Here is a 15097-nt window from a genome sequence, read left to right as displayed (position 1 = left end):
ATCTGAAGAAGATGCCATGGAGGCAGCGGGGGACAGGCTGCGCAGCAAGGGGTACCAGTGCTGTCACGCCCAGTCTGGAGCTATAATACTGGCCCTTTGTTTTTCTTCCCTTATTTTGAGCAGTACCCTGGGGATGAGAGGTAGGGGAGGAAAGGCACAAACCGAGAGGTTTACCAAGGGGAAGGACAGGGCATCCACTTTCCAAGCCATGCAGTGATGTTCCCTGGTGCAGAATTTCCGGAGCTGATGGTTGATGTGGGAGGCAAAGAGGTCGACCTTCGGGGTTCCCCATTTCTGAGTAATTAGAGTGAAGGTACTTCTGTCGAGCTGCCACTCGTGTGGGTCCAAAAGGTTTCTGCTTAATTAGTCTGCCAGGGAGTTGAGAGAGCCTGGTAGGTATTGTGCTAACAGGTGTATTTGCATGAAAGAAGCTGTGAGCCAAAGGGTAATGGCCAGCCTGCATAGCAGGTAGGAGTGAGCCCCTCTCTGCTTGTTGATGTACCACATCACAGTGGTGGTCTGTTTTGATCAGGAGAAACCCAGTAGAGAGAAGGGGTTTGAAAGCTATCAAGGCGTGCTGCACAGCCGTCATCTCTTTTCGATTGATGTGCAGGGGGATTTGTTGTGGGCTCCACTGGCCCTGTATGCACCCTGCCGTCCAGGTGTGCACCCCAAGCGTAGTCTGATGAATCTGTGATGAAGGTCTGGGTGGCGGGGGTGTGGGGAGAGAAGGGCAGTCCCTTGTTGTGGGAGCATGCTGTTGCCCACCCAAGAAATTCCTTTCTGAGGCAAGGAATAATTAGGTAGACAAGTTTCCAGGTCTTGAGAGTGTTGACACCAAAGGCTCTTTAGGTACCATTAAAGTTTCGTCATATGCAGTCTGGCATATGGAATGAGGAGCATGCAAGATGCCATGAACCCCAGAGCTTGCAGGATTTTCCTTAAAAAAAGCTGGGCTTGGTGGCCAGTTGAGAGAAGTAGTCTGACAGGAAAATATATTTCTGTGGTGTAAGGTATGCCACCTGGGATGCTGTGTCCAGACTTGCTCCTAGGAAGATTATCCTTTGGGTGGGCATCTGCACTGAATTTTTTTAGTTGGACTGCTCTGGGAAAAAAAAAAACAAATTTAATGAAGCACTTTTCGTCTGTCTCTATGAACACACTTCTTCAGATAAAATGAAATGGTAAAACACTTCCTTTATAAAATCTACTAAGTCACATGTACTGAAACAACCAATAATCCAGGTCAAATGAGAGTATTTACAAGTGCTAAGCAACCATTACTACATTCCTCTGCTGTTTAAAGTTACAGTACATAAATATAACATTAACTTAAAATAAAATACCAAGTCTGTTAAGAAATAAAAGGTAAAGAAATTAACATATACAGTACATACCAACAATTCCATACATAAAAAGTATTTCAATATGATCATAAAATTCATTTTACCTACATAAACTCTTTAATTTTATTAAACAAGTAATGGCACACATGTCATTAATGCCCAGAAAGCTATAGGCATTCAATGACAGTTGCCAGTATAATTCTAGTTCTTTTAATTTTAAAGATGGTGGTCCTCCTCTATCATCTACTGGAGTTTGATCTATAACCGTAAACTTAAAAGTGTAACCAGGAAATGCTACAGTGTGTTTGGCTAAAGTGTTCTCAGTCTTTTGATGGTCAACTGCATAAAGGTGTTCATATATATGATCTCGGAGTCTACGCTCAATTTTTCCTATATAGAACACTGCACGTTACACACTTAGCTAGGTAAACTATTAGTTTCGAGTTGCAACTGAATTTTTTCTTTAAAAAGTAATGTTTGTTGCTTACTTCAGATTTGTTGCCTGTGTTAATGTGCTTGCAGTATTTACACGTTACATTTGGACATCCCTGAGAAATTGTGTGTTCTGTCCTTTCTAGTCTCTAATAAAGGTTTCAAATTACTACCTCTCCTGTATGTTATTTTTGGTTTGATACTCACTTTGTCCATAACAGACATGTCAGAACGTAAAAGTTTCCATTTCTTGTATAAAATGTTTGAGACCCTAATGCTGCTAATATTAAAAGTGGTGATAAAGGTAGTATTGTAGTCCTTAACTTCTTTATTATCTAATGAAGTTAATTAGACGTCTACTGTAGTTGGTGAATGGTTGACTATATTGTCACCAAGTTGATTATGTGTGTCTTTTGCAGCTAGAAAAGGAACATAGAAGCCTACAGATCTCTTATGTTTGACTTCTTCAACTAGGGACTCTATTAACTCTCTAGGGTAGACCCTTTGAAGAAATAAACTGCTCAAATACCGGCATTCTATGTTAAAATCATCTAAGAAACAATGCTTGCTGCTCTTACCAGTTGTCCCCTAACCATTGATCTTTTCTGGTGGTGAGGGTGGCAGCTGGAGAAATGCAAGAATGAGTTAGAATAGGTCTTTTTTCTATGAAGTTTGGCTAAATACCTATTCAAGATCCTGTCTTTTTTAAGATTACTATCTAAATAGTCAATAGATGTCTCAAAGTTAAAAGTAAACTTCAAGAAGTCAGAAGACGAGTTGAAGTAATTAACTAGTTCAGTGGCTTGTGTCCGGTTCCCTATGAATAGAATAAAAATATCGTCCAAGTAATGAGTGTAAAAAACTATTCTTTGCATAATAACTGGAACCTTGAAGATGTTCTCCCTCTCCCAATATGCCATCACAAAGTTAGCCAGGCTGGCTCCACACGGTGACCCCATGGCTACACCGATTTTTTGGAGGTAGAATTCTTTATCAAATGAAAAGTAGTTGCTAGTGAGAATAATGTCCAGTAAAATGTCAACAGGTACAATTCCAAAGGTGTTGCTCCTCTCTCTCAACATCAAGTTAACCCATTCTATTCCTTCCTGGTGTGGGACAGAAGTGTAAAAGTCTTTAACGTCTATTGTTATAAAGTTCTGGTCAGTGTTAAAAGTAAGCTTGTTTTATTTTAAGTTAATGTTATATTTATGTACTATAAAACTTTAAACAGCAGAGGAATGTAGTACTTGTTGCTTAGCACTTGTAAATAATCTCATTTGACCTGGATTATTGGTTGTTTCAATACATGTGACTTAGTAGATTTTATAAAGGAAGAGTTTTACCATTTCATTTTATCTGAAGAAGTCTGTCCATAGAAGTAGACGAAAAGCGCTTCATTAAATTTGTGTTTTTTTTTTTTTTTTTTGCTCAAAGCAGTCCTCAGGTTTTGCTTTTTTATATATCAGATTTTTTTTTTGTTGACTGGGTACCCTAGGGAGGTTAGTAGACTCTTTCCAAAAGCCAGGTGTTTGAGCAGCTTTTCCTGGCTGGCTGCCTGAATAAGGCAGTCGTCTAAGTAGGGTTAAATTTGAATATTTCTTTGTCTGCAAAAGGCAATGGCCAGAGCCAGGGATTTTGTGAAAACTCTGGGAGCAGTAGATGAGCCAAATGGAAGTGCAGAGAACTGAAATTGTTGAGATCCTGCCCTGAAGCAGAGATATTTTCTGCATGATTCCCTGATAGGAATGTGGAGGTAGGCCTCTTTTAGATCCAGGGAGGCTAGCCAAGCGTTCTTGGACAGCACGAGTAGCAGCTGCTGGAGGGTGAGCATTTTGAATTTTGGGATCACCAGGAAGGTGTTTAGAATGGATAGATCGAGGATGCGGCGCCAAGTGCCCTCTTTTCTGGGCACCAGAAAAAGTCTAGAGTAGAAGCCTTGGCCTATCTGTTCTGCAGGAACGTGCTCTATTGCCCTCAAAGAGAGCAGGGAATGGATTTGCATTTGAGCCTCTGCCCACTGATTAGGCGGTAGATCTGGGAACCCTTTTGGGGTTGGAAGGGTGTGGAAGGAGAATCTTTATCCCCAAGACACAATGTTCAGAACCCATTGGCCCTTGGCAATGGTGGCCCAGGTGCTTGAGTGAAAGGAGAGTTTTCCTCCTAGGGGTAAGTGAAGGTGGGCGGAGGTGAGTCACTGTGAGTTCTTACCATAAGGGGGTGGCTTAAAACTCCATGGTTTTGATGTGGAGGTAGTCCACTGCTTAGATCTCTGCACTCCCTGGGGCTGTAGTCTGGGGGGGGGGGTCTGTTTCCATGGGCCCTAGGCTGGGCCTGTTTACTCGGAGTAGGAAAGGACCAGTGCTTGGAGGGAAAATGCCTGCTGAACCTAGGGGGCTGGACCTGTAAGAAATTTTTAACTGTTTGCATAGATTTTGCTTTTTCTTCCATCTTTTCTAAGACCTCTTCTACCTTAGTGCCAAATACGTTATCTTTGTGCAAGGGTGAATCCAACAATTTAGATGAGACATGGTCTGGCAGGGGTTGTTCCTTAAGCCATGCATATCTTCCAATGACAGATCCAGTGACTGGTGCCCTGCAAGAAGCTTCTAGGGTGTCAAAACCACAGTGCAAGGTGTGTTTAGTTACTTGACTTGCAGAATGCATTACGTCTTGTAAATCTTTAGATTCTGCCCAAGCAGGAAAGGAGGACATTTTTTGTTTAAGGAGTTCCAAGGTATGTTGCTGATATTTAAGCATATGAAACTGACAATTTAGTGCCCTGACAGCAAGAGTAGCTGAGGTGTATACTTTTTTAACCCATCTGTCCAATGCCAATGGAATCCCTGTCTGAGGGGATGGGATTCTTAGAGGTTGCTTTAATCCCTTTTGGCCCATGAGAAATGACCTCATGGTCAGCTGTTGGATTTTTAAAAAGATATTTGTGTTGAGTCAGGGACTCTGTACTACCTCTCTGATTTTCTGGGAGCAGGAGGTAGGGCATCAGGAGTCAAGCTGGATTTAAGGAAAACATCATCCACCACATCCAGGACTGGGGGGATGGCCAAGGGTCTGTGCTGCGGAAGATCTAGGAATTCCCCGAGTCTCTTTTTAGACTGAGGGTAGTCCTGACTCTCCCATTGAAAATGCTCCCTTAAAGTATACAGGGTTTCCGCAAAGGAAAAATCCTCTGGGGGAGAGGCTGAAGGAATGGATTCCTCTGCATCAGAATTCTCATAAGTGAAGAGGGGCTGCATGTCTTTATAGTCAGATGCATCAGATTCATCTGACTCTTGTTCAGACAGAACTACTGGGGAGAAATCTCTTTTCCTTTTTGAAGGGGTAGCTTGGCTTCCCCTGATCAGCATGATAAGGTCTTCTGCCATTTTGGAGAAGAGGTAGCAGGCACCTGAGAGTGGGTAGTCAGTTTCTTGGGTGTGGTTTGAACCCCAGGCCTAAGGAACTCGGTTGTTTTCGAAAGAACGGTAGTCACGAAAGAAGACGTCGGTTTGTGTCGAGATTCGGAGGTGCAAAGGACTTCCTTGAAAGCCGGTACCTGTTCAACGGCTCTGGACCCATCCAAGGTAGAGACGACTGCAGGATCCTTAGATGAAGAAAAGTTTTGTGGCATACCGGACTCCGAAAGGGTCTCTGTAGCAGCCTGCGAATAAACTGAAATGGGCATCAGGGGCTGCAAAAGCACCTCAATGAGTACCGAAGGACTGACGACTAGCTTAACGGAAGCGTCGTCGGAAGGTTTGGACCTGTGCGGTCTGTCTCTGTCTTTATCTTTATGTTTTTTTAGAAGATCTGCTGTCGGATGGCTTACTGAAGCCATACCGGAATTCGAGGATGGTAAATGAAAATATCTGGCTACAATAAGGGCCCGATGATGGATAGTTCTGGCATTAAACAAAGCACAGAAGCGACAACGGGGGCCATCGTGGTCTGGGCCTAGGCAAGTGATGCAGTAAGAGTGGAAGTCTTGGTGTGGTATTTGCATTCCACAGGCGATACCATTATTAACTTTTTCTGACATTGTTTAGTCCAAGAAAAAAGGATCCCCAATGGGTTACTTAGCCTTGGAAGACTTAACTTCAATTCGGAAAAGAAAACTCAGGTAGCAGCCAACCGGCACTCATGCAAACTGCTTCTGCTTCGGGCTCCATGGCAAGAAAGACTAATGTAATGGCATCAGCTGCCTTACTTTATACCACTGACGACCTGACGTCAGTCCTCGAGCGACAGCAACTGATGCAGAAATATTAAGTCTCTGGTATTCATGTCGGCTGAGAGCTACCCTGGCAGGGATACCCCAAATGTGATGACTGCAACAGTGAAACATGAAGAACATCTGGAAATTAGTGCTGCACCATAGGGGTCTGGGGGTAAAAGAGGAGTGGTCTAAGGTACAGCAAATGGCCACGGTACAGTCACTCACCTGCAACTGAGGCAAATTGCTACTATCCTGTGCTGGCAAAGGCTACTTGCTTAACTTTTTCTTTTTTGGGCTGGAAGAAGGACGTATCCATGAGACCGGTAGTCTGTTCTATGGTCAAGCTAAAAATGGTGCCCCTTTCCCAGAGAAGACTAGCAGCAATTACTGGTAAACACTACCAGTCCACAAAAGCTACTTTAACAGAAAAACAGAGTAAAAAGCAGTTTAAAACTTTATGCCAGCCCCACAAAAGTAAACTAAACACAATTACTCCACAAAAAGAATGTTTCAGTTTCTCTTTACAGCACTTTTAAGCTGACGAAAAAAAAACTACCGTCTTGAGGTAGTCAGTTAAAACACCACTTTCTAGCTTTAAAATAATTTACCCTAAGAGGAAAGTAATAAATCAATAATATTAAGAAAACTTAATTTTTTCCCCTAGGGAACTTATCTGCTCAGCAAAGGAAAGTATAAGCTGACTATCAATCCCGCAAACCTCAGAGAAGCATACCCCTCAATGGCAGTAAACCTCAGAAGGGCTTCACACTCTAACTTGTCTTCTAGTCAGCTCAGCTCAAGCTGCCTGACAGTTTGGATGAGTGGAAGGTGCTCTGAAGCTTTAGAAGCTGGCCGGCTGATATATCCTTGGCAGGATATAACCCATCGCGCTGAGGCTACTGTAGCAGTGATCAATATTTTATTTTTGTTCATCAGGGTAGAGCACTGATCTCCAGTCACACTGTTAGGCAATGGAGGCTAAAGGAATCAAACCTTGCACCAATGGACACAGGAAGCAGCTCATTAACAGCTACTTAATCCTCTGAGCCAGTTGCTAGATATGATAAACATTTCTACATGTTGAAGTGGAAGAAACAATTCTCTTGAAAATTCATCCTAAAAGTTTTCCTGAGAGTGCAGGGGGATGGTTGGATGATCCCTGGTGGCTGTTAACCTGCTGGCATTAGGTGTAGGTTCAGACCTAAGGATTAAAGAAAAAAAGGTTTATTAGTTTAAGAAACATTAAACACTGTATCTACTTTGTTGGAAACTAAAGTGAGTGAATAAGAGTCGCTATAGGTGGGGATATCAAGTTCTTCCTTGGCTCACACTATAGGAGAGAAAAAAAAAAAAAACATGAGGCATGACCAATTGTAACGTACAATACCTCCTCAATTCTGAGAGAACATCCATCTGTTCCCCAAAAAATCCCTCATTCATTCTGGCAATACAGAGGGGACAGGAGAGGTTGTCAGGACAACTTCTCCTGGTGGGAGGGGAGGGGAGAGGACTAGTGAGAGGTTACAAAGCCCACCTCCCCTTGTGGGAGAGGAGAGGAAAGGAGAGGTTCTAAGGACAGCCTCTCATGGTGGGAGGGGAGGTTGTGAGGGCAACCTCTTTTCTCAATTTCCCTCACCAGAGTTTTTGGCTTGAGAACCAGTGTTTATGTCAGAGTCCTCTAGCATGTCATCCTCAGGAAAATTTTTATTGACTTGAATCTCAGGTACTGAATTATGTACATCAGAATTGACCAACATTTTTTGGTTACGATATGAAAATAAAAGGTTAATCTTGGTTCAAGTCATGATATGGTGTCAATAAGAAAACATTTTTTGCTCTTTGCAGTTATTTTTAACAACTGATTAGGAGAAGGAAAATCTGCCCCATCAAGAGGTCTCTTTCCCTGGAAATATCTAGCAGCATCCCCCAGTGAAACGGCATGACCCAGTAAAGATGGTTATCGCATGTTCAACTCAGAAACTGGAACAGCTAAAAATAATATGGCTGATCCTGTGTCATACTGGCTGAAAGAACTACATCAGACTATGCTGGCAAGGTAAGTGAGTGATCAGAGGAACAAATGCTGACCACTATAGAGTTGCACACTATTAACTGAGGCAAAGACTGTGTCAGCGTAATTGACAAGGGCTCTACGGGAAACTGTTTAAGAAGTTGGACCAGCAGGTGTGGATAAGTATTCATGCTAGATGAGGACCAAAGAGGATGCTTCAAATGCAGATAAGATACCATCCAACCAACCAACTTGTTTGAGTTAAGATGTCCAACAGTATGGAAAAACAGCAAGTCCTTAAACCATCGTAATGCACACAAAGTACAAAAAAAGACCATCAGAAACCTCTTTAGAATAAATTAAGTCTGACAGCTATTAATGTCAGGTGAGTTGTCACAGCATGTACAGTAGCACTACCTCATATTCCTTGCCCTTTGAATAAAGTACTGCCTCTTACAACTTAAGTTTTATAATACGCATGTATAAGCAGTGCATTTTTTACAATAAAATAAGCTCCCAACCTAGAAGAACCTAAAATTAGCAGTCCCACATAGGGAACAGACAGTATTATGGAAATACCAATTTTCTTAAAGAGCAGAGTCTTATTTTCAATAATAAAAATTTATATGTGTACATAAAAAAAGATCTGCATTAAATCACTACATCTTCTGTGAGGACGGGTTCTCCAAACAAGACTTGTCTGCCAGAAAGGAGCTGAAGGCTACTCTAAGTGAAGCCTCTGAGCTGCTTCTTTACAAGGCAGCAACAAAGTACTGAAGATTTTCCACTCTGGGTGATGATCTTCCCTTCACATGGCTGACCAATCAGCAGTTGCAGTGAAGGGAGGGAGGCAGAGCTTTAGGAAGCTGGGCCTTTTCTGTGTCTTAGAACTAGTTCTGACAACCCATACAGCCTGAAGTCTACTCCAGCAGTGGGCATGCCGAACATCTTAATTTCCTCTGAAAAGCAATTTCTCAGTTTTTCACACAGAAAGAGCAGTGTTTAGTATGCTGTTTAGTCAGATACCATATTCAGACAAATAGGAATAGATGTGCCATAGGCTACATCATGGTTAAAAAAGGTTCCCTGAGCAGCTCACTTACCTACACAACAATAAATAACTAAAAATAAATGAATGACATGTATGTACCTCAGAGTCCCAATTCTATGAAACAGGCTTCTCATACATGTGAAGCAGAGTCCTTCCCTAACCCTAATTCAAGTGCAATCTAGACCAGTTGACTGGAAATCCAAAATTCACCCCTAGTCTGACACCTATGTTTCTGATGGACAGAGGCAGACATTAAACCATGCCCTTATTAATATGCACCCCTTAAAATATTCTCTAAAGGCACAACAACTCATGGGTACATCTGGATAAGATGGCTAGGCTTATAAAGGCCGCAGTGATCACTAGCCTAATATACACCTATGAACCTATGACTACTACAAGGCTATACAGGGTAGCTCCTTGTTATCAACTACTGGAGAAGTACAACTGACCTTTCTGATTTGCATGTGTTAGTATAAGCAACTCATGTAAAAGAAGAGACCATAACAGAAGTAGTCTCTGAGGAAGCACATTAGAATAATTCAACAAATGAAACAGTAAACTTAAGTCAAAACACAAATCAACAAGACCCAACTCTCTGGTCTGGTTTCTTCTACAAGGCTGTATTACCAGAAATCAAACATGTAAATACACAGGACAATGATACAGAAGACAATTTCAGATGCAAATATATGGACTCTTAAAATAGCATGATCTCACCAGGGTACTAGTTCAATAAACATTCAAAGCTTGTTTTTAATAGCTCCCTTTCACAAACAGTAGACAAAACTGTAGGTCCCAAATGTGTTAAAAATAAACTGCATTTCACACAAATAACTGAATTTCAAAACTCAGTTATACTACTAAAGTGCTTTTGCAAGGCTACAACCCCCCAGTACACCCGTGTAGAAGGGGTTGTGCCCCACCACCCCTACTCTTACATGTATCCAAGTCTGCAACTGTTATAGCTCAAAATAGGAGCAAGAGGTACCATAAACCAGGACTTCGAATATCCTCCATTCACACATGTAGTTCTGCTGTTCTTAATTAGGGTTCTCTGGATTTCAAAAAGACTGTTTAACAACCTCAGAAGTTAACAAATCAGAAAGTCACACAAGGAATGAACAACAAATTCTACAATACTTCCTACAAATGAATGTCTTGGGGAAAGTGATCTCTAATATTACACACTGAAAAACTTACTTATGTTGTATCTCCATAAATCATTAAGTCCGGTTTTGTCTCGCCCTCCATACAAGTAAACAAAACCTTTAACGACACTGCAAGCATGCTTAAATCGGTCACTGGGTGCACACTTATCTTGAGGCAGGAGCCTCCACAAGCATGGGCCAGGTGCGCTAGTCATTTCTGGTTTCATCTTTCTTCCTCAAAAGCAATTCTTTTATTGCTCTTCTTCTTGACAGTCCAGGCCATTCTGATTTGCTTGTAGACACATATCATGCTTCAGTTCTGGAAAATGCTATCCAAACAGCTGTATTATCTGTGAAGGTAAGGAAATTCCAAGTTCTTTTAAGAAGGTAAACACCATTACTTTAATTTGAATTTACTTGCACTTTTGTAAAACAATGTCAAAAGGCACACACACACACACACACACACACACACACACACACACACACACACACGTCTCCTCCTCTGACCATCCATCCTATCCATTCCAGTAACCCAAGGGACTTATTCACAACTTAGGGTGAAAGCCCCATGATCAGTTTGCTCTTGGAATGACAACTGAGTAAATAGAGAGTGAAAGCTATCATTCTGACACAGGGCAATAAAATTGTATTTGAATCCTACTATTCCCTGCACATGCACAATGTCCAGGGAGTTGGTGTGCAACAGATATGCATGACATACATTTGTGCCTCTGCATTATATAATCTACTGGCCTGTAACCCCCCTCCCCCACGACAGCTCTCCTCCATGTAATCACCAATCTTCGTTGGATAGCCAACTCTAGGCAGTGTGCCCAAACATATATTCTCCAACCTAACCCACTCCAGTTTCGGATAAGGAAACAGGCTTAGTCTCTTCATTCCTTTCCTCTCCCAAATCACCTCCAACATTCACTTAGGAACTAATTGAACTTGGATCAGCTATGGCTTTATCCCTCTGTACCAATGCAGCTGGCAAGTTCTCTCTCTTCATTGTAAAGGCAGATCCAAAATAATACCTCATGGTAAAATGTCATAATATAAACCAACACAATGATTAATAGTGCAGTTTTGGAATTCACTATCTTCTGCAACAAGAGGAGCCTTAAACTGCATACACTGCACACGTTCAAATGATTACAGAAAAATAACCTAAAGTACAAGTTTAAGCTTTTACAAAATGTAATATCAGGTAGAAATTACACAATGCTAAAAGAGAGTTTACAAGGCTGCTTTAATTTTACATATTCTACATTACTTAGAGAATGACAAACTGTGTGCAGATAACCATATGAAAAGATGAAAAATCTAAACCATATCAGTGGAAATATTTTCTTTGTAATCAAAGAGTGAGTTAATATACATAAGGTATTGTATGTGTTTATATCTTACTGACCATGCTGAGGTGAGCAGAATGCAGGTCCATAGGTTCATTCTAGGCTAATGACCACCATGGCCTTAAGCTCAATGCCAAAAAATGTCATCATCTCCTTTGGGAAAAACCCAGTTCTCATGAATTACCACATCAATGGTGGTCCACTGACCACAGAAGGCGTTATAAGAGATCTGGGAACACAGGTTGACAGCAACGTCTCTTTTGACCACCACATTGCCACTGTGGTCAAAGTCTTTCTATGTGGTGCATCTCATTACTAAGGGTTTCCATCCAGGAAGAAAGAGGTCATTAGGCCAATTATCGAGTACAATGACCCATTTGGCATGTACCTCACTAGACGCCTGCAACAACTGGAGAGGCTGCAAAAGTACCTCACAAAGAGGATCCTGGGCCTTAAACACTTGTCCTATATGAACAGACTCAAAAAACTCCAACTATTCTCGGTCTCATATCGCCTACGTAGAGGCAATCTCTGCTTGACTTACAAAGCCATATCTAACCCAGCTGTGTTAAAAATGCTACATCTAAAGAAATCCCAATCCCTCTGCACTACACACTCCAGAGACCTCAACCTCATTACCACAATCAACAGAACAAGCTGGACAGACAGGTTCATAACCCAGTGGCTGCCCATGCTATGGAACAGATTTACCATACATGAAAAGCGGAGCACCTCATTGGCCCTCTTCAAGAGAAATCTTGATGAGTGGATGGGAAATAGAAAATTCACCCTAGGGATCACTCCAGTGACTACTCGACAGAGGCACTGGGAACTAACGTCAGGTGGCACAATGCCAGGGTAATCCTATGGGCAAGGCTTGTAAAGGCTCCAGGGCCATTAGCCTAGTACACACCTATGAACCCATGAACCATGGCCTTTACAAGTCTAGCACTACAACCCAACCCACTTTTGTCACAGACTTCCTTGGACAGTACGTGGTGCGGTATGTTAGTAAGGAGGTAGCCAAGGGATATGTGTGTGTGTGTGTGTGTGTGTGTGTGTGTGTGTGTGTGTGTGGGGGGCTATGTTAGTTGGAAATTAAATTAAATTGTTGACCGCTGTCCATTAGACACATGCAGGCCAGGCGATTTCCAACCTATGATCGAGTTTCTTTTGAACAGAGGGATGAACTCTGCTTCACGTAGATGGGGAGCTTATTTCAGAGTGCAAGGATTCTTTGAAACACATACTGATCCCTCCAGCAGATTCTGTTTATGTTGCAAACAAAGTTCAGGTCCTTAAATCTAGTGTTTCTGATGTTTGTCTTATGGATGTGCAAGAGATCTATCAGAGCTGGATTTGAGGATGTCTTTTATGTTAGGCATAGACCGCTTCAAAGTAACTAGTAGAAGACATGAATACAGAGATGGAACCTTAAGGCGATCTGTGTAGGACAGGGTATTCATACCCTGGAGTCTCCTGGTGAGGAACCTTTGAGAGCGTTCCAACTGTTTCAAGTGCTTGGCTAGGTACATGCCAAAGGGGGCATTGTACTCAATGGTGGGTATGATAAGGGCTAACTAGAGCGGTACTATTACTTCTTTGGATCTGGATGCCACACCCTTTCTTATGAGCTAGGCAACATAGGATTTTTTTTTACTACCTTAGCTACGTGTTGGATGAATGCCAGACTACTGTCTACATACATTTCCAGGCCCCCAACTACCAGGTCAACTCTTAGTGGGGTGGGAGTATTATCAATGAAATAATTAGTTTGTGTGTGGACACTTTCCCATCTAGCACTATAATGCATTTCTTTGCACTGAGTTTTAATCTGTGGCTTTTGCACCAATCATTTGTTTGCATTAGACCTTTTTGTAGGATGTTGGTGTCATGGGGGAAAATTCATAATAGCTCCTAATTCTGTGAACTTCGTGTGCTACAGGCCTTTGGCATTAGCCTCAACTTTCGAGAAGTAGATACCAAACAGGAATGGGCCCAACAGAGCCCTGAGGTACTCCGCTGGTGACTGGTCCCTTGGTGACGGTGGTCTCACCAATCCTAACTTCTTCAGTCCTACCTGTGAGTCTAGCTGGCAACCCAATGAGTTATGTAGGGATTTATACCTAGTTGAGAGTTTGTCAACAACACCTGAGTGGGCTATTGTATTAAATGCCATGGCCAGGCCAAGGCAGGTGGTACACACTGTTTATCATCATCCATAGCCATGGTGAGGCTCTCTAAGAGGTCTACCAAGTTAAGTAGGCAAGATATTCCCTTAAAGCCAAAATGGGACAGGTCCAGTGTCTGTAGGTTGCCAAAGTCCTGGCTGATCATTTCCATGATAATTCATTTGATGGCTTTGCATATTAGACCCGTCAAGACTGATGGGTCTGTAGTTCCCAGGGTAGGTTGATCGTCCACCATTATGAAGAGGGGTGACCAGTGTGGCCCTCCACTCACTGGGCATGTAACCTGTTTTGAGGCTGTAGTTGAAGAGTGCCTCAACTGGTCCTGCTAGGTCATGTTTTAAGCTATTTAGGAGGTAATCTGAGATACTGTCAGGGCCCAGTGAAGCAGTGTTTTTGCCTTCGCAAACACTTTCTGGACCTACTCCCTGCTGATAGTTTGGGGATATGCTAGAAGTGATTTCACAGGGGGTAGTGGGGGGTTAAGTTACTGCTAAATTTAATTAGACAGTACATTTGCTAGGTCAACCTGGTCAGTAAAGGTTGTGCCATTTAACACCAGTTCTGCACACTGTTAAGTATTACCTTTAAGATTCCTAACATACTTGAAGGCCTTGTGACCTCATAATTGGCCTTGCTGGACTTTGCCTTTTTAGTTCCTTGTTTAGCTGAATCACAGACCTCGTCTCTATGAGAGCTGTTCTTTTTGATTTTTGCCACAATTTTTTTTTGTTATATAGCCTGTTAAGGTAAGGATTCCACCAGTGCAGTTTGTTTTTGGTGCTGGAACTGGGTTTATTTCTGGTAGGTACAGCAGCCTCAATGCAGCCATTTATATGTTTGTACGGGTCTCTGTAAATAACTGTGCACAAGTAGCTGTGTTCTCAGGGTTTGGGGAAACCATGAATTTTGAAAAAACATCACTTAATAGGACACAGTTTGCTTTAGTATGGTTCCTTAACTAACTGTTATGGGTTTAGATAGGTTTTATGGGTTGAATTTTTATTTCAAGGGAGGTCTGTGGTCCAACTTCACCAATGAGGAAGTGACAAGGTGGGGGGTACAACTTTCTCCCATGTTGGCGAGTATGCAGTCCAGTACCCTTGATCCTCTGGCTGGAGAGTTCATTATCTGGTCCAGAGTATGTGTTGCTGAAATCTAGTGGTGCAATAGTTTGCATTGTCGCCTCACAGCAACAGATGCTCTGGTTCGATTCTCAGCTGGGGTGCCTTCTGAATGGAGTCTGCATGTCTTCCCTGCATTTTCATGGGTTTCCACTGGGTGCTCCGGTTTCCTCCCATACTCCAAAGACATGCGTCTGGAGCGTTTCTCCCCGGGCTTCCACT

The 15097-nt window shown here is 42.3% G+C and overlaps 1 protein-coding gene across 1 annotated transcript in view; it reads right to left on the bottom strand.

Annotated features, from left to right (window-relative positions):
• LOC122793018 (tip elongation aberrant protein 3-like) overlaps positions 1-10550 on the bottom strand; it is a 1132520-nt gene extending 1121970 nt beyond the window's left edge. The window contains exon 1 of the mRNA XM_044060662.1: positions 10257-10550. Within this exon, the coding sequence (XP_043916597.1) occupies positions 10257-10431 (175 nt within the window). The 5' untranslated portion in view covers positions 10432-10550. The remainder of the gene's footprint in view (positions 1-10256) is intronic.
• Positions 10551-15097: the final 4547 nt, after the last annotated feature.

Source organism: Protopterus annectens, chromosome 2.part0 (genome assembly GCF_019279795.1).
Source record: "Protopterus annectens isolate FY-2018-M chromosome 2.part0, PAN1.0, whole genome shotgun sequence".
Taxonomy (NCBI): domain Eukaryota; kingdom Metazoa; phylum Chordata; order Ceratodontiformes; family Protopteridae; genus Protopterus; species Protopterus annectens.
This window is presented reverse-complemented; position numbering and strand designations above follow the sequence as displayed.